Below are 21,027 nucleotides of genomic sequence, written 5' to 3'. Positions count from 1 at the left end.
TTTGGCAGGGGGTGGGTCCGGAGCAACTAATGTTTTTTTTAATTTTTTTATTCAAATATATAATTTCACATGCCACGAGAGGGCACTGCAGGCTAATCAAGCACCAGAAAGAAAGTTTGGAGTGAGCGAGAAAGCGGAGATTACTCTTACCTCAAAGAAGAAAACAAAACAAAGCTAATCCCGGGATAAAAGCTAGATGGCCACAGCTAGAGGAACGAGTTCACAAATGAGAGCTTGAAAACGTGCTGTTGGAAGAGGTTTGTCAACGGTGCAGTGGTATGACGTTAACATACCAGACAGCTATTTAGCTCGTTGTTTAGCTTCATGGAGCTAACCATCAATGTGTTACGTTAGCATATTCAGCCTGTTTTTTTTTTTTCGTCATTAGGCATTTTGTGGCTAGTGCGTCTTATACTCCGGAGCGACTTACAGTCCGGAGAATATGGTAGATCGTTCACACTTGTCTCCGCTCTTCTGGCTGATGCTTCGTAAAACCACAAACTTCCTTGTTTACAAAATACGCTGCACGCCGTTTGCGTCATATCCAGCTTTTCTCTGATTGGTTTATACACTTGTCAATCGCGTCCATCAGGAATTCAAAGAAATCACCCCAATCCCTGACTATTCAGTTATCATGGAGATCCGCCATCCTTGCAGTTGCTAGCATACATTTCCATTGACTAACATTAGCTGAAAACAGTATAAAAAGTGGAGAAAACTCCGTTAGCAGCTGAGTTACTGCTGGTCTAACATCTAACACACTGTGGTGTCCAAGTGCTTTAATGTGAACAATAACTCCAGTATTTTAACTTTTAAAATCTCCATTAGTTTACAACCCCTCATTTTTACGCAAAACATAAGATGGTTAGTGCATTAGCATATTCTTTGCATATACACTTTTCTACGAATGAGCTGTAATGCAGGTAATGCAAATCTGACTGTATTGCATTGGCAACCTTTTTCTGTGACTCGAATTCATGAAATATGTTTGCTCACTTAATTTTGTTACTCTCTGAACCCTCCAAAACCTCATTTTAGGATATTATTTTGCCAACAACAAGCCCTTTCAAACCAACAAACCTTTTAAATGGAATTTTCTATCAACATTTTAAGCCAACACACTGGACAAAACATTGCATGAAACAGTATTTATTACCAAGCCCCTTATCACCTCGAGCCCCACAGGTCCCGCTAATCCAATCTTTTCAACAATGCCCTCTCGTGTAAAAGCCATCGTTACGGCGCCCATTTCTCTATCAACTCCGTTCGCAGGCAGATATTGTCCTGACACACTTTTACGCCGAGATTTATGAGTAGATTGAAAAGCACTTTGGACCGAACGAATGAAAGAAAGAATGAAAAAAAAAGTCTCTCACATTCTCAGCTTGGCCTTTAGGTGCGGCGGAATAAAGGCGCATTTGTATTAATCGATCATACGTCGCGCCCGGTTCAAGTCGGGGCCCTAATGGTTGCTCGCTGTCATTTTGCGAGCGGCTTGTAAAAAGGATTAGGCAGTAGCGGCAAAGTTGTGTGGCGACCAGAGGAAAATAAATCAATTCCAGCCTGATGGTGGTACAGTTTTGGAGCGTAATGCCTAACAATGATGGAGCTCGCGCACTTCATACTTGTCATTGTGAAATTGGGCTGCCGCGCGGCTAATCATTTTAATGTATGTGGTGCCTGAGCTCGCGTTACCAATCCCTCACTCTGTCTCACTTAAGTGCATCTCATTGTCTGGCGTGTTGCATTATGAACACAGCGGAGCAAAAGCTATTTAATTTACAATGCCTTCGTTGTGGAAGCTATAATAGGAAACAATCAGGCGTCTCTCGCAATAATAAAGACTGATTTTAAAATGGCTTCTCAAACTGAGGTCATGGACGTGTTGTGCTAGAGGTTTCTTCTCAAGCGTCTTCCGGGTTTAGTTTAGGTCTGTTTTAATGGACCGGGTTTAGTCTTGATCCTGTGCAGATTATTTTATGAAGGGAAAAGTTTGAAAACAAAATATTTCGAAATGATGCTCACAGTGACTTCATTACTGGTTATTTTTGCGATCAAAAGTAGAATACAAAGTAAATGAGTTGTATTTTTACATTTCTATATCATATATTTTCTATAGCTTGCTGCAATACAGTTGTCGTGATGTATTTTATATAATAATTCATCTATAAGCCACGTTCCATTTTTGGGATACATTTTGATGAGTAAAACCGACTCTTTGACCAACGCGGAGAAGAATTTAATTCCTAGTATGTTCAATAGTTGAGAAATAATTTCATATTTTGTTTTGCAGGCGATTGTAACTTTGAGAAGCCCCTGGCGGCGTGTGGGTACAGCCAGGGCAGAGACGACGACTTGGACTGGGAGCAGATCAACAGCAGAGAGAAGAGCTCCACAGACCCATGGATGCCCTCAGGTATGCGTACTCGCACCAGCCATATTTACGCACATCACTCGAGCACTTCCAGCTACATCTACAGCACTTTGTATTTGACTCTGAGTATTTGTTGTAATTCTTTAACAGTAAGAAAGTTCTTGTCCATGTGCAGCCTTTTTGTGTAGTTTTCTAGTGGATACTCACTCTAAAAGGTGGAAAGAACCCAATAAGCTCGAGTTAACCATTACAAATCTACTTATCGCCCGAAGGTTCAGATTTAGCCCTGGTCATGGGAACTGAGAGCAGAACACTGGTTTTAACATGTTTATCTCTCAAATGTGATCAACCCTCAGGACATTTACACAGACAAGGATCTGGCCCTAATCCTTGAGAAAATAGTGACTTCCTCCTATGGATAGTTTTCATTTACATTACCGGGAGGAAGTAATTATGGTGGCACTGGCATAATGGGCTATATGCACGCGAGCGTCACGTGACTTCCAAGTGGATCCTCAGGAGGCGATGCTCTTCCTGTCCCGTTACTTCCCTCGGAGTTAGTAGCAGCGTCTTGTCCAACTAAATAAATGCTCAGGATTACATGGCAGGCTGTGACTTGGTTGTGAACAGTCACCAGCATCATGTGGCTCACGCTAACTAAAAAGCACAATTTTCTTGGTATTTAATTTTTGTGTTATTTTTTTATACTAGCCTTAAAGGGATATTTCAGGATTTTTGACATAGGGCTTCATTTCCTAGTTATCCAGAGTGTTGCTGATTTCTGGAGATAATTTTTTTGTAATTCATGCAGTTTTTATATTTGAAGAGTTTCGTGGCGCTAGGCTAGTGCAAGGCTAGTGCATATCTATGGTATCAGCTACACTGCATTAAAAACAGTCTGACCCGCTCCACAGTGCACCTGAGGCAAATCACTTATAACACCAGACTAACCATATAAATGTCTGTGTCGATAGAATAATTTTAACCATTTTGCTAAAATAACTTATATTTGAGCATCAGCTTCGTGGTTGTACAAGCTATGCGGTGGTGGAGTGATCTGCTAAAAAATAGTCCCTCAAAATGTGATCATTCATGTGATGCAGGTCAGTTATATTCCAAAAATGATTCTATTCGACACAGACATTTATATGGTTAGTCTGGCATTATAAGTGGTTTGCCTCAGGTGCACTGTGGAGCGGATCAGACTGTTTTTAATGCAGGCTAGCTGATACCATAGAAATGCGCTAGCCTTGCACTAGCCTAGCGCCACTAAACTCTGCAAATATAAGAACAGCATGAATTACAAAAAAAATATCTACAGAAATCAGCAACACTCCGGATAACTAGGAAATGGGGCCCTATGTCAAAAATCCTGAAATATCCTTTTAACCTTAAAAAAAAAAAAAAAAGTCAATGAACAGACGTTTCCTCCAGTAAAGTTTATTTACATCCAACGTAATATTTTTAGCCAGTGATTTTCCCTCAGTGTTGCTTGGACTATTTGTAAATATTGTTGAAAACTATTGTTTGTGCAAGACATCACTAAACCTTATTGGGACAATAGCAAGAGAGGAAGGACCACGACCTACGGAGTCTGCACTGGGAGGTCACGTGCCACTCGGGTGCATAGAGCCAATAGCCACACAACTGCTAACAGGTTTTAAGATGCTTTATTATTCCAGAGAAAAACATGAAAAAAATGATGTGGGATCTGTGACGCATACAATCCTTTTTGTCTTTTGTCCTTTTTTGTTGTTGAGTGACTTCAGTTCATTGCCAGAGGCTTGTGAATTTTAAGTTACTCACTTGTTGCATTTCCATGTCAGTTGTTTCTTATGAGAATATGTAAAAACAGAGCCCAGACTTTCATTAAACTTTGGCAAACCGTTGCTTCAGACATGAACGTTCCCTGCTCGCCTTCCAAGCAGGTGTTTGTCAGTGGTTGTTATTGTTTCCTAGTGTTTTAACACACTTTTAAGAAAGTCAAATGAAAACTATTTAGAACAAGCGTGATTTCAGAACCAGCTGCCTTAGGCTACAACAGATTGAATTATGCTGTCTCTGTAAAATACACAACAAAATAACCTTGCATTTTTCAAGCTATAGGACTTTCTGTTGCAAAAGGAAAACAAATGACTAAAGCAAACTCCCTGACAATAGCGCTCTTGTTGCTTTGCCCAAACTACTTCAACTTTCCTCGCCGACTTTTTATGATTACAGATGATGTTGTCGCTAATTTAAAGCGCCTCATTATGACATTTGTTTCCCCCCCATTCTTTTCGCGTCACGTCAATACTGCCTCGTTCTACATCTGCCACGAGACACTGGCTCCAACAAAGCTCTGAAATCTGGTAACAACAAAAAAAAAGAGAGAAATAAACGCGCACACCTTTTTTTAATTGAAGCCGTCTTTGCATCCCATTGAAATTCTCTGCTACGCTCCGAAGGCGTTTTGTCTGTCACACGCAATTTGTCTCCTTAATGTGCCATTGATCACTTCGCATTTGATTTTGAAATGCCGAGATATCACAGCTCCCGAACAGACGGCACCTAAGGAATTAGAGTAATGGACTTAACTTTTTTTCTTCTTCTTTTTTTTGTACTCCAAGAAGGTAGCCCCTGCAAATTAATGAGTATTGTTTTCTTCTCCTATCTGGACGGCTTATCTTGGGCGAAAAGAAAAAAAAAAGGCCGCATCCCGGATAGATTGCCAGCGCGGGGCCCCCCTCTGGTGACGGGGGAGAATTAATTAGCCGAAGTCCTTCACTAATTTTAAGCAGCCTTGAATGTGTTTATTATGTGTAGCGCGGTAGGAGGTGTGCTCGGCCACCCCAGAGAAATTAGTTTGCACACCGGCATGGAAGAAGGGGAGGGGGGGGGGGGATAGTCGTCGTCTCTTTCCGTTGCAATTGATTAATGTTGGAACACGCGGAGAGTGGGCAAAGGTTACAGTAGAATCTGGAGAAACCGCGACCTACAAATTAACAGCCCGTATGCGTCTAAATTTAACGCGTCTGATTAAAAAGCGCGGCCCCGGTTAAGCGGTGCGGCTGACGGAGGAGAAGGAAGCACGTAATACTCGCTACAGAAGGTAGATGATAAAGAAGTCAACAAAATAAAACTAGAAGAAACAAAAAAAAAGTGGTTTAGGATGAAGTACAAAGCGCCGCAAAGGCTATTAACAATCTGTACTACATTACATTACCTACACTACCACATGTAAGTAATGTGTGTAAGAAAGCTGTTTTTCATTTAGACAGTAAAGGTGACATCATTATGTTGCTGAAATTATACTTGTAGAGTTTTACAGATCTTTTTATATTTAATAGCTGTCTAGTAACAATAAGGAACTTGTTTTAGTTAAGGACTTTAGGATTTTAAAGCAGTACTAAGGAACTCATGCCCCTAAAAGCCATAAGCGCCACTGCAGGTGTCGTAGCATGTTGCGTTTTTTTACTCATTAATTGTTCGTGAAAGTAAATACTACACTGACAGAAAAGATAAAGGGAGAGAGGGATATTGTGCGTCCAATTACACAATGGAAATAACATTTTTCACTCAAACTTGGCTGTAAATATTGTTTAAGTGGCACTCGCCCTCAGCTAGCTTTACCGTTAGCCTGTTAGCTTCTTCTTCGTGATTCCATTTGTGTGTATTGGTGACTCTGACCCGGTGCAGATACTCCTCCAGATACTCCGGTTTCCCCTACCACTATAAATATATAAACATGTACAATAGGGGAATCCTCCAGCCAGGCGATTCTGACCATTAGACTGGCTCCACATCTGGAGACGGGTCGCCCCAGCCACGTCGGAGGATGGGTCAAATGCAGAGGACACATTTCGTTGTACAGTGTTGTATAATGACAAATAAGGAACTGTAACCTTAATTTAGAATTCATTATTACAGCATTAATATAGAGGTAGGCAATTATTATCTACAAGATAAAATCGAAATTACTGTTGCTGGGAGATATGCCCATTTACAATATCAAGTTTATCTCCAGTGTCAAGACATTTGGAAAATATTGGGGGGGAAATAGAAATAGAAAAAAATAGAATAAAAATAGAAACATTTGAGGGGGAAAAGGGAGAAAGAGTTGGGGAAATTAGGGGGAAATGAGTGGAAGTGTGTTTTCTGCCCTTTTGTAGACAATTATGTTTTTGAGCAACAACAGGAAGATGTGTGCAGCTCATTTTTGCATGTTTCTGATGGTTTGCAATAATATCACAAATATTGACATATTAATTTTTGTCAATATCACCCAGCCAGCCCTAGTTCTTAGTTTAGCCTAAGTATCCAGCTCTCCTACCAGAGGAACTTCAATATGATCAAAACCTGTTGCTGTGAATCATTGAATCCATATTTAAAATTGAAAAGCCTACTTTTTTTTAAATCTTTGCAACGGGACAAACCTGAAGCGTCAAATCACTTTGTTGTTCCAATTGCTTGATATTGTGCGGCTCAGAAAACGCCCTGAGTCTAGCGTGAAATGGATCAACCCGACAAATTACCACTTAACGCACCTCTGAAATTTAACATATCCGATTAAAGCGTGCGTCTGCGAAAGTGCTGCTCCCGATTGCTCCTCCAAACCCGAGAACACTTCACACGCGGCGCCTGGTGCTTCTCCAATTGTCCATATAATTAAACGGGCCTGCGTCTCCATGTCTCTGCATGAGCACTCAGCCTGCCATGGGAAATTGTTCCGCGTTTGACCGCTCTGAAGGGACGCGCGTGTGTAGCGCGCCTGACGGATTGAAACTGTTTTAGGGGCCGTAAGACATCGGAGACAGGGTGATAGTTGCGATGCATTTAGGTGAAAGCAACAAGGCGGGGGAAAAAGCCATCTGAGGAGTGATTGGTCTGTCAATGTGAACCTGTACTTATGCATGTCAGCGCAGCAACCTCGTGATACTAGAGGCAGATTGGTGTCTTCACGGTGTGGACTGGATGTGCTATTGCCAGGGCAGTCAGCAAACACATTAAGCGTCGTGCACTCTCCAAAAACAAATGTTTACTTGGTGTGCGCTGTCTTTTTTCCCATGCATCTTCTAATGTATGCTGTAAGCATGCTTTAGATCAGGTTTCTCCAAACTTTTTTTACCAGGCGAGCTACTTTCAATTAACAAAAACATCAAGGAGCTACTTCTTTTCAAAGATACTACACATAACAAACATCTAACTCTATCCTCACTTGGTTTTATTTACCTAAATGTTTGCAGATTCTGTTCAACATGTTCAGAACAAACCAGGAAGAAGCCTCTAAAATGGGATCTATCAATGTATCTATCTATGTAGAAATGTAGAAAGTCTTTGGCGAAGGGCTGGAGGGCTACTGGTTGGAGTCCCCAAAATTCGGAGTCTGGAGTCCGGAGTCTGGACACTGGTGGGGGTAGAGGATGGAGGTCTGAGGCGGCCATGGATGACGAGCCTTGACGAGCAGAGTAGAGATGAGGACAGGAGGGGCGGAGGAGGGTCACAGCACGCTGGGAAAAAGGCTGAGACAGTGAACAAGAAGAGAGAGAGTGAATCCGAGGGGAATCCTGGGCAATCCAGGGACTGGAGTTGAAAATTAGCACTCGCTACAAGCTCTTTTTGCATCACATCAGTAACAAGCTTGTTTTGTACTATGTTGAAGTGCAATGTCCCTGTCCAATCAATCAATCAATCAATCAATCAATCAATCAATCAATCAATCAATCAATCATTGGTTGAAGCAGGAATGTGCTGCTGCTGCTGTGATTGGCTGTCATGGCAGTTGCGTTGTAGTAAGAATTGAATTTGCTGTTTTAAATATTTAAAATACTGTATTTTCCCACAAAGTCATGTGGAATAAGCTTTAAACAATCCAATAAAGTTCAAATTATGATCAAAAGAACTCATTTGTACAAGTCAGGAAGATTTTAGTGCTTTTCCATCAGTTAAATATTGAAAAAAATGTTCCCCAAGAAAGGCTCACAACCCACTGAAAATGTACTCGTTATTGGGTCCTGACAAACTAGTTGACAACTTTTGATAAAACAGAAAACTTTATATTATTGCATTGTCTATAGCTCAGTACGGGGGTTCAAAACCAAATCTGTGCTAATCCCAAAGTTAAAATGATAATACCAGCTTCAAACCCACCACCAATGCTGACATACTCACACATATCCAAGTTTGAGATGAAATTTTGATAGTGTCATAAGGGGTTGGATAAACTTGTTAAGCAAATGAATATCTTGCTTGTACTGAGCTACAATAGACCTTTGTACTGTAATTTGGCCAAGAACACAATGTCAGCATGAACTGGAGCTACATTCAAACCACCAACATTCAGGTCATGAGCTGAATGCTACTGTTTTTACACTGTTACTCAAAATCTTTGCTGTAGCTGCCTACAAAAGGTGCAGAAAACCATCAATGCCATGTCTCCAAATATTGCTGCTATTGCTCGGCTTCGACTAAGTGAAACTGTGCCGTCCAAAATAAACATTCAATACTAATCATTCAGCGCTTTTTGATAGATGATGAGTCTGGATAGGTTTACTTCCAAGGACTTGAATTAATCAAAAAGGGACAGAAGGACAGACAGGCGCACAGATGGAGAGCCTTTAGAGCAAGCAGCAATATTTTAATGGGCAAAATCTATTGTAACTAATACTAAGCCTGAACAACCATCATAACAGAAGCGGGAGACTGTGGCCTTGTCCTTCAACAGAAATGAGGAAATGTCTCCATCAAATCCAAGCGCACTCACTACCTTCCCTCTTCTGTCTCACTTTTCTAGAACAGAAAAAAAGGCTTATATTTTAGTTTCCCAACACACGGCACAGGGACCCAAGGGGGTACACGACTTCTTTGTAGGAGGTACTCTCTTAAGATAAATTCAGGTGCACAACATGTTAAAATCTGGTTTGTTTTGATAGTATGTTTTGACATCTTGCTTGATACACGAAGATGTACTGCTCTCAATCAAAAATATATCAAAGGTATGAGTTTAAAAAAATACTATTGTCTTGAAAACTGTTCATGTTAGTGAACATGTGATGCCTTTGGGACTCTAAGTTCTGTCAAGAATGTTTTGTAGGTTGGGTTTTTCACTTTTTAGTTGCCGACCTTCTACACAATCACCAACATACTTGAAATTAAGGTTACGGTATATTTTATTGTCCGTATTGATTGTTTTCAGGTTCTAGAATGTGATAATGTCAGTCACCAGTTTTTCCTATACGTTTGTTAAGTGTGACGTCACGACTTCTGCTTCCGGGTATTTTTTATCGCTCCTCGGCCTTTTGGCTAAGATCAAGTGTAGTATCTGTTCTTATCAGTTTAATATCTGATAAGTCCCCTACCCGGGGACCATATATTAAATTGATTTTTGGAACAGGGAGATGGAATTAGGGGCTTGCTCCGTCCACTCCACGTATCGACCAGGTATTGCAGTACTTCCTGGAACGGTACATCCGCCCCTGGACGGGGCCTTTCTGTGTGGAGTTTGCATGTTCTCCCCGTGTCTGCGTAGGTTAGTGGTAGGTTATAAAAACATGTGCAATAGGTTAATCCTCCAGCCAGGTGTTTCTGACCACCAGCCTGGCTCCACATCATGGAGATGGGTCCCCGAGCGCCGGCCCCTGCTGGCAGCTCACTCCTACAGGTCCATGTGATAGTGAGGATGGGTCAAATGCAGAGAACTAATTTCTCTACAGAGATTTCTCTACAGAGATTAATACAGTATCAGATTTATCAGATTTAGATTTATTTACTAGCAGACCAGCAAATATACGAGAAAAAAACATAAACTCTTAAAAACAACCATCAATATTTCTGAAACTAAGTGGAGAGTTACTGAACCTACTTGTTTCTCAGACTCATTAGCCAAAAACGCCGCACCTACTGCTTAAACAGTGTTATTTACTTAAGTCGGCACTTCCAGGGTTAGCGTAGCTGCTGCGACGTTAGCATTTTTCTCTCAATTACTTTTATAGCAGTAGGTTCAGCATTTTTGGCTAATGGGCCTGATAAATAAGTATGTTCAGTAACTCTCTGTTGAGTTTCAGAAATATTGATTGTGGTATTAAAGAGTTTTTGTAGCGAACCCGGAAGTAGAGCTGTGACGTCACCACTTAACAAACGAATTAACTACATTACACTTTCACAAGAAAATGTATGAATTACAACAAAGATCCTTAATATCAGTCAATGGGTCCATGGTCTCTCTGTACAAGACCAAAAATGCCTTAAAAACAAACATAATTTTACCTCTATATAATTTTATAGGCCTTCAGAGCGCTGTGATGTCACCTGAAACCTGGCATATTGGGAATTGTGTCCTCTGCACTTGACCCATCCTTCGATGCTACTCGGGGCCCATCTCCAGATGTGGAGTCAGGCTTTAGGTCAGAAACACCTGGCTGGAGGATTCACCTATTGTGCGTGTTTTTAGTGGTAGAGGAAACCTGCACAGACACGGGGAGAACATACAAACTCCACACAGAAAGGCCCCGTCCCAGGTGAGAATCAAACCCGGGACCTTCTTGCCACACCACTGTGCCGCCCACAAAGCTCAAGATACATTAAAGAGAGAAAGTTTATGCATTATTGAGTATTATATGTTAATGAATGGCTGGGATAAGTGGTGAACACATGCTCTGAGGTGGATCGAGGTTAACAGCGCGTCTCTCAGTGCTAACATTTTAATAGACTCATAATTAGCCGTTTTACTGCCTTATTAACCTCTTGCTCTCCGCCCACTATTTTAGCACACAAGGCCAGGGATTGTGCCTGGATTTGACTATTCTGAATAACTGAATGAATTTGATCTTTTTTCCTTCTTTTCTTATCTGGAGTATTACAGATCTTTTCAAAGTTCCTTGTGGACTAAATGAACACAAACACAGGATGTTCGGTTGTGATTATTAATGTACGGTGTTTGCAGTCAAAATGTAAAGGCAGTGATCCTTTTACCCCCTCAAATTGCTGTGGAAGTTGTCCCCGAGTTTGTCTTCTCTTGCCTTAAAAAAAAAAAAAGACATGATGGTGTCTTCATATTTGTTTCAACTTCGAAAAAAGGGGTCACAAAGTTTGCCAAGACTACTAACAAGCTTTTAAGTGCATCCCAATTTGCTTTTATTTTTAATTAGTGTCTGCAAAGCTCTTACCACAAGTTAATTAAAAAGTAATGTAGAATTGTCACCTTTATTATCTTTGTTCAAAAACAATCTTAATCAATGGATGTTTTGCTCTGAAGTGCTTTGTTGATATCAAAAGAGATTGATTTAAAATGTTGTCTTTCTCTTTCATAAAATTACCATGAAACCAAGGACTCGAGTTGTTCCAGCCGTCACAGTATGCTAAAACAAGAAAGTGAAATAAAAGCAAGTCTTCTGGTTGCACGACGGAAAAGAGTTGTGGTTGTTTACGAGGATGTTCGGTGTCTAATTGCTACGTCCGGCCGGAGCATATCCCTGTTTATCCCTATGCTCTGCGCTGATTGCTAGTTGGACCAATTTGGGATGGCTCCAACCAGTTCGGCAGTGGATTTTTTTTTTTTTGCCCTTGAAAAAAGTAAGACAAACCTCAAACCGTCACCGCCAGTGTCCTGTTATTACCAGCAGGGGTTATGTGCGCTGGATAATGCCAGAGCAGAGCCTTGGACGGACGAACTGGAGGCACTTCAGACAGAAAACGGCCACAGTAGATTTTCCAATTTTCACCTTCTTGGTTGAGGACACAGAGGAACGGATGGACCAGGCTCAAGGCTTGTTTACACATGGGGGTACGGTGCTGGTAGGGTCAGTGTGGGACAGGCTGGACGGCAGCGTACTGATGTCATAGTTACACAGAGACATTCTGTTTTAATATAATATATGTATAATTAACTATATCACTCAGAGGTGCTGAAATGTACTGTATGTATCTAAAACATTAGTCATCAATATGGAAGATTCCTTTTTGATACATCATTGTAATGCATATGGGTTACAGTTGCAGATCTGGTTTGTTCTATAGCTTCTCTATTCAGCACAACAGTTTTCAGCAGTGCTAGCATAATTGCACAAGGGTTTTCTAAACATGAATTACCCTTTAACATGATTAGCACAGCGGTTAGCGCTCGTGCTTCACAGCTAGAAGGTCCGGGTTCGATTCCCACCAGGGCCGGGGACTTTCTGTGTGGAGTTTGCATGTTCTCCCCGTGTCTGCGTAGGTTTCCTCCGGGTACTCCGGTTTCCTCTACCACTAAAAACATGTACAAAAGGCCTGGATGAATGAGATTGTGTTTGAGAGTGCACATGGGGGACGACGGTTGGAAATTGGCTAAGGCTACAATCCGGTGTGGCGTGTTTACATGCATGAGACTCATGTATGTTCATTAACATGCACTGTCCCAACCAAATAAACCAATATTTGATGCCATATTTAATGCTTTTTAATGCCCAAATACTATATTTTAATGACACATATATATTTCCATAGGATTTCTTTGGATTTGCAAACATTTCATCAGAGGAATTGGACAAGAAAGCCACTTTTAAGCAAAAAAAGGTGGTCAATTTCAGCCAAAACTACAGCTGAATATTCAAAGATTTTATTTGTCAATTCTTTTCACAACGTATCAAAATAGTTAAGCGGTAATGGGTGGAAGCACAGGGAAGGGAGGGAGTTCAGCTTTCTATTAGCCTGGTGTATGATATGAAACTGTTCTTCAGTCGACTGGACTGGACTGGATCGCAGTCTCCTCCCTGAAGGCAATATAGAATAAATGTTGATGCCAGTGCAGTGCCCTGGGAGCCATATCCAAATATTGAACAATAGGCTTGTACCCTACTTAAATTAGCCTATTGTGCATGCTTTGACTTTTGAGCATTTTTATCTCATTGAGTGGAAATGGTAGTAGCTGTAGCTGAAATACAAATTGTAATAGTTTCAAGGGCAAATGCAGACGGAAAAAACCCCCAGCAGAGGAACAGTGCAGCAAAAGAGTCCCCGTTTTGCGTCCGGCGACACATTTAGACCCCGGCATTAACCATCAACAACTAGTGGTTTAGACACAATGCTGCTGTAGTGGCACGTTGCTAAAGCCTAATTAATCTGGGTGAGAGGACCTTGTTTGTCCTCGGCCCGCTGCCATTACTGCGGTCTCTGGGGAGGACAGGAGCAGGAGGCTGTGACTGACAACAGGCAGGACGCCGGACCGTGAGAGAGAGAGCGGCGCTCGGACCAGCTGAGGTTCAAACGCAGCGAGAACCAGCTTTAATGGCATTCTGACCTCCCCCCGCTGTCACACACGGAGGAGAAATGGAGGCTGCTTATGTAGTGGTGCCATTTGAACTTTGTCGAAACAAGGGAGAGAGCATCCCCGCAATATGGTGTTTGAAGCATTGTTTTTTAAATGTGCCGAGGGGGAAGAATGACGCCATCCTGGCCCCACTATCTTTACAAATGTCACTCATTTTCACTTAACTTAACCCACACCTTAACCCAGTGCATTTTCTCTAGTTCAGCCTTACCCAAATCTAAAGCCTATGGGCCTCATTTGGAAGGTAAGACCTACAAAACTGATTTAAATGTTCTTTCTTCTCACGTTGTTGCCGTGTTGTCACTTTTTTTGACATTGTTTGAAATGTATTTTTTGTTGCGTTGTCGTCACATTCGCTGTTACTCATTTGTTGCACTTTCTCACATTTTCATCACATTTTTAAATTTTTTAATCACTTTTTTGTCAATTATTATTCACTTTTTGTCACATTTTAGTCACATTTTTGTCACTTTTTTCATCAATTTTTCGCAATTTTTTTTGTCACATTTTTGTCACTTTTTCATCACTTTTTCCGTCACATTTTTGTCACTTTTTCGTCACTTTTTCGTCACTTTCTCGTCACTTTTTTGTTTTGTTTTTTTTAGCACTTTTTTGTCAATGATTCTTCACTTTTTGACACATTTTTGGCACATTTTTTCCCACTTTTTTCGTCAATTTTTCGTCATTTTTTCGTCACATTTTTGTCACTTTTTCATCACATTTCGTCACATTTTTGTAACTATTTCGTCACTTTTTCTATGGCTTTTTCATCCTGGGTTTCATCTGATTTTTACATACAGCCAAACTGGAGGAAATGTGCTCGTTCAGGTGGGGGTTAACAAAGTCATGGGAACTCACTTTAGGGCTGCCACCTGTTACCATCTCCAAATAATGTATCTCAAAATATCAGTTTTTCATCTTTGTGACGACATTATGAATCGCCACAGTCCTCCAATGTTACCCGGGCCATGCGTTGTTTACCGTCGACAGACCCCCCCCCCCCTCCACACACACAAGAGGACAGGTAACGCTGAGTGAAGGGCGCCAGGAATTTAATCAAAATTTAAATCTGGTCTGCGAAGGGAAGGGATTTGCGGCGGAGGCTCTGGTTGTGAAAATCAGCTAATTGCTTCGGAGACAGTCACAACTTCAAACTCCGGAGCGTCGCACCTTGAACAGCGGAGCCGGGGGGTAGGGGGGCAGGTTAAGGAGAAACGCCATTAAGTGATTAGAAACTCGGCTGCAAATTACTCCAAGGATTAATTCTTGCTGCTCAGAATTTTTAGCGTTTTTATTCTGGTTAAATCACAGTTTCCTTTAAGTCTCAATAGTTAAGACATTTTTTGCGATCTTTTTCATTAACTCGTGTCTCATATTAATGATAATTATGAATGGGTTTCAGCTTGATATTTTGCCCTGAAGTGTGACTACGGGTCTATTTAATCCACTCAAAGATAGTCCCCAAAGCTCGCCGTGTTGTAGTCATAGAATCAGGTCATAAAAATCACTATTTAGCAAATGAAATAATCATTAAGTCCATCAATTGGGACACAAAAACAAGCTGATGTTTCATGACTAATTGAGTCACTTCCTTGAAGCAGCGTTTTTCAGGAAATCGCTGCCAAATTCTTATTGAATCAAAAACAGAAATCCCTAAAACATGGCAGACAGTTAGCTTTTCTAAAAATGTGTTTGGATCATCTTTTTATTAAATATTTTGGAATTTTTACTATTTGTCCTTGTGCTGCTGGGGAGAAACATTTTGTGTGTTGATTTGTTGAGAATGCCATGCAAAATTCCTGTTTTTATACAAATAAAATGGTTAAAAATTCCACGAGGACTTGGTATTGTTAAATGATGCCACTATGGTATCAAAAAAGAGTTTGGGTGCCAGTGGTATCAAAAGAAAAACTTTAGGTTTAAGTGAGGTATGATCAAATATGGTGCCTGCTTTTTTCATGCTGTAATTTCACTCATTTCACATCGTCCTCCAAAAGTAACACATATCTCATCACTTAGCACAATTATTCACCAATTGAATGTTTGAGTTCCATCAACTTGCAATGTTTAGTTTTCAAGTTATGTAAGTTATTTACATAACTAGTTATTTATCAGACTCCAGAGGAAGCAGGAAGTTGAGAGCGGGACCGGTCTCTGCTGATTGGTCAAACGCCACAGAGGTGGGATCTGTGGTGTCGGGTGATCTCCTCTGATTGGCTGAGTGAGGACTACATGCTTCTTTACCATATACTGATGTGCAGCAGGGAGGCCTTTATGTAAAGTGTGCGGAAATTACCAAAAATAGTCACTTGCCCTATAAAGGATTTAAGTACCAGTATCAAATAAAAATGTAGCGGTACCCGGCCCTTATTACGTTTAATAACAAGTGAAGTCCAATAATGCAGTGTAGTCTTAATAACCGTATAGGGACTCGTGCCTTTGTCACACCTTGAACAACATTGACAGGGTGCAGAGGTCGAGGAGAAACTCCATTATGCGATTAGCCCCTCGATGATCAATGCAAGCCTCTTAGCATATTTAGCATGTCCCTTTTGCATCTGGTTTGCTTTGACTAAACAGGATTGATTCTCTCGGTTCCAAAATGGATTATGACGGTCTCTGATATCACCCTGATGGAGGCTGTACATGCTGGCTGTACAGTAGTCAGGATATGGCTAATCATGCGATGTCTCTAGAACATGCTCGGCCTGTTTCGGGCGATTCCTCCATTCATTTGAAGTGTGGCTTCAGTCGAGCATGTGCGCAGCTTATTAAGATGACAAATGAAGCCATAGCAATTGCCGTTCACATAAAAGCTCAATTGAATCAAAACACACAGTGGCCAATCATCTTTTGTTGGACTATAGCTTTTAGCTGTGATTACAATTCTTAAAGGAACAGGCCACCTTTTTTTCCATACTGAGATGTGTTCTTACCTGAGCTTAGACGAGTTGATGCGTACCTGTCTGGTCTTTTCCTGTGGAAGAGCGTGGTCGCTTCTAACATTAACCTGTTTTCTAGCTATAGGAATATACTGGGAGAGGCCAATGCTAGCAACATCTTTGGTCATTTTGTGTGACTGAGGGCACGCACAGAGACCAGACAGGTACGTATCAACTCGTCTAAGCTCAGGTAAGAACATATTTCAGTATGGAAAAACGGTGGCCTGTTCCTTTAAGGCCACAACGTCAGACACATTTTTTTGTCCTTTTTTATATAATTTATTTAATTATTTATCTTCAGATTTGGGGCTAAATTGGTCTCGTAACATAACATAAAAAATACCTATTCTTCACAACAACATTATTATTGCATTGATTCAATGTTTTGCGGTAGATTTACAGTTGTGCTCAACAGTTTACATACCCTGGCCAAATTTTAGATTTTTTACCAAAAATGACCCTGATCAAAAGTGTATGATCAAGAAGAATGGGCCGCTTTACCATTAGATTATATTCAGAACCTTCTCCACAACTACCACAAAAGACTCTAAGCTGCCAGGAGAATGTATCTACACAGAACGGGCGTTTGTAATCTTTGAATCAGGGTCATTTTGGTACTTTCTTTTTTTCATTATGATTTAAAAATAGTGGCTTCACACAACCACTAACTATGAGTGAAAGAAAAACGTTTTGTGTAATCTTTCATATTCTTTGAAAAATAGTCCAAAATTCTGCCAGGGTACGTAAACTTTTGAGCACAACTGTATATGGAGCCATTTTCTCAATATCTTTTGACAATATCTGTATCTGACAATAGACTTAATAATATTTGGAAGGTTTTTCTAGAAGGATGTTTTAATATCTAATTCCTAGCCTGCTTTATTGAGTTTTCTAAAAAACAAGCCAAAGTTTAATTTGTTACAGATCTTCCCACTAAACAAACTGCTTATTTAAAAGAGATCCAAGATCCCCCTATTTTCAACCTGGCTCGATCCATTATTCAGATTTTGTCGCCAAAATTTGGGAAATTGTGGGCATTTTCGGGCATAAAAGGCTTTATTTTAAATGAAAACAAATGATGGAAAACTTGCAGTACAGTTATTCCTCAGATTTATGCCAGTAATCTACAGCAAAGGTTTTAAATTGATATGTCTAAATGTAAAAAGTTTCCCTGTTCATCTGCAGTGTCTCGCCTTACACCAATCACCAAATGTATCTGAAGTTATTTTACACTAGCGCTTTCCACCTCTAAACACAGGTAGGTTTAGTATTAAAAAAATAACAGGAGAGGACCAAAACTGGGTGTATATTTCCAGAAACCACTGCTTTGTTGTCACACTTTGTTCCAGCCAACTGGGCCATCCTCTGACCCATTTATGAGCCGCGTATATTTCCAGTGGAGCGCGGGCGCCGCATACTAAGATGACACATTAAGCCATTAACAATCGCGGCTGATTGGCACTCCTCGACAAAGGAGGCTGCCACAGAACATAATAAGGGTCAACTGCTCACCTGACTGGAAACGTCGGGCTCGGAAACGCGCTCGCTTTGATGGATTGGTCCGGGTGAATCTGTTTGACACCGTCAGCGCCGCCTGCCAGCTCCGAAACTTTACTCACCGCCTTTGTCTCGCTCCTAGTGATGGGATTCACGGGTTGATTTGACGGGAGCCGAATCTTTGACATCTATTCTTTTGAAAGACCCGTTCAAATGGCATAGATGAGGTGAGACTTTAATAATCCCAGTTGCAGAAGATCTTGAGGTGCAGATAGTTTGAACAAATGTGGGACCAAAAAACAAAAGAGATGTGCAATCAAAGACAGAAATCAAGATGCCTTATGTACGATGGATCATCGGTTTAAGATGGAAGCAAGACATACATTTATACATCTGGTTTTGTATTGGTGGGTCCACGTCGAAGTTTACCTAGGACTATTTCTACTGCAATTAAGAATTAACATATATATTGGTTTGTCAAAATGCTAAATGCAAAATGGCACCAATATCAAGAAAAGTCAAGTTGAAGGAAGGGGGTCGGCCCATTAGTCCAACATCTCATTTGTCCGAAACTGTCCCATTGAGAAGGTGTTGAAAAATAAAATTAGGTTTCGGCAAGAGTCCACTGACCTTAAAGGGATATTTCAGGATTTTTGACATAGGGCCTCATTTCCTAGTTATCCAGAGTGTTGCTGATTTCTGGAGATATTTTTTTTGTAATTCAAGCAGTTCTTATATTTGAAGAGTTACGTGGCGCTAGGCTAGGGATCTGCTAGAAAATATTCCCATAAAATGCGATCATTCATGTGATGCAAGGTCGGTTATATTCCAAAAAATATTCTATTGACACACACATTTATATGGTTAGTCTGGCGTTATAAGTGATTTGCCTCAGGTGCTCTGTGGAGCGGGTCAGACTGTTTTTAATGCAGGCTAGCTGATACCATTGAAATGTGCTAGCCTTTCACTAGCCTAGCACCACGAAACTATTCAAATATAAGAACTGCATAAATTGTTTAAAAAAAATATCTCCAGAAATCAGCAACACTCTGGATAACTAGGAAATGAGGCCCTATGTCAAAATTCCTGAAATATGCCTTTAAGGTTAGGGCCAGTGGTTATATATGGCTCTCTAATCCACAACACAACTGGGTTAGAGAGATTTTGGACTACTGGCACCTGTGCCCAATGGTAAATTAACAGACGAATGAGACGTCGGACTAATGACATGGCACCGAAGGAAGGAGACTGTAGCTGAAAACTCATTATTGGTGAGACAAGTTGTGCGGGTGTAATGTTTTTTTGGTAATAATACCATATCAAAAACATGTTGATCTCTACATTATATTATGATACTATTTGGTTGATTTGAAAAGGATGTTGCTCTAAAGCAGGTCACTCAAAGTTTTTCTTCGTTTTTGGGACATGTGCTACAAAGTGCTTCTACTGTCAGACATCAACGGTTTTTAGTTTAGTTTATTTATTTAAAAGGGACCATTTACAATTTAGAGTTTATAGAGCGCGGTCACACAAAGGTTTGTAAACCCTCAGGAGCCAAACCCTTCAGAATCTTGAAAACCAAGATAGATATGAAAAAGTGCTAAAGTTTTCAAAGCTCAAGAAATTGTATTTTGTCAAGATGATACAGTAATGGTGGTTAAATGGAGTTGTTTTGGAGTTCAGTCTCTTGCTGCTTTATGGAGAATGTTAAATACTCGAATAAAGGAAAATAGAACGAGCGTGCACACGAGCAGCCAAACAAAATGCTTAAATAGAGCAACTCTAATCAGTCATCCACGATCTTTGCCAAAGGGGAAAACTGCATTATGGACTGGGACACAACAGAACAATGGACAAACAAGGCAATTGAATTTTGTCAACATCTCTGGGACTGTTGACCACGGCGAAGGGGCTTTTTGCCTTTGTTCCCGGGACGCTGAACTGAAGAAGTTCGATGCAGATTGCACTGTCTTCCAACAGTAGGAAAACTGCGTCAAATATTGTGCAAATCAGTGCAACATCACGTGACCACACTGAGGAAAACTGGAAGTGAGCTAACAGGTTTGATAAAAAGGAAGGGTTAGATGCTCTACAAAGTGGCGACTGGACTGGAGGCAAGAAGAGTTTCTGGTGATGTAGAGAAACGGAAAGAGTTTGAGAAGAAACTTGAAAAGTCATTTATGAGCAACACTTGCGTTGATTCAAAGGATTATGTCTTTGATGAGTGAAAACCATCAGTTTCAAAAAATAACTACAAATGAGTTCGAGCCATTCAAAAGATTTGAGTCCTGAGCATCGCCTCACTCCTCTTTCCTGTTTCAAAGGGAAAGTTTGAAAAGTGAGGACCAAACCCTTCTCAACTATAGAAGCTTTTTTCTTTTTAGGGAGGATTGGTGGCAGACAGGTAGAATAGAGACGACGGACGATGAGGAGAATAGCTCAAGCTTCATTGACATTTCCGAAGTGGCTCCGGTGCCTTTCTCCAGCGCTGACCCCTGTGAATTTTATTAGCAAATGAGACCTAGTGTGTCGGGGTTGAAAGAGCGGACCTACTCGTTGAGATTTCTCTCCACATAATGATTTTTTCGCAGAGTTCAAGGCCCGAACGGAGGAGGAATAATAAGCGCCAAGTCATTATTGCAAATTGTCCCCCTCCTCTCCTCCAATTCCAACCATCACTCAACTCCTAATTAAGCCAAATACCTATAGACTCTCCGTGGTTAAGATTGCTCCTTGTGTATGTGAGCGGAATTGTTCATTGGTATTGCGATGGCCATGTCTTTTAATAATGAAGAGATGGCTGAAAGGACCTAATTTCAGCTATTCTACAAATCCAACATTATTGATTGCGTGGCTATAATGTTTGGCAAATAATGTTGTGAAATGATATGTATTTCTGCTGCATTTTGCGCTTGGTCACATTCACACACTTC

At 40.7% G+C, this 21,027-nt stretch overlaps 1 protein-coding gene across 6 annotated transcripts in view; it reads left to right on the top strand.

Moving 5' to 3' along the window:
* The window catches only part of LOC306972937 (receptor-type tyrosine-protein phosphatase mu), a 373,633-nt gene that overhangs the window by 74,544 nt on the left and 278,062 nt on the right, over positions 1-21,027 (top strand). For all 6 annotated transcript variants that reach the window (XM_079569665.1, XM_079569664.1, XM_079569663.1 and 3 more), the window contains exon 2: positions 2,294-2,416. In XM_079569665.1, coding sequence (XP_079425791.1) covers positions 2,294-2,416 — 123 coding nt within the window. The remainder of the gene's footprint in view (positions 1-2,293; positions 2,417-21,027) is intronic.

The sequence above is a fragment of the Gobius niger genome, assembly GCF_951799975.1.
Source record: "Gobius niger genome assembly, chromosome: 13".
Classification (NCBI taxonomy): domain Eukaryota; kingdom Metazoa; phylum Chordata; class Actinopteri; order Gobiiformes; family Gobiidae; genus Gobius; species Gobius niger.
This window is presented reverse-complemented; position numbering and strand designations above follow the sequence as displayed.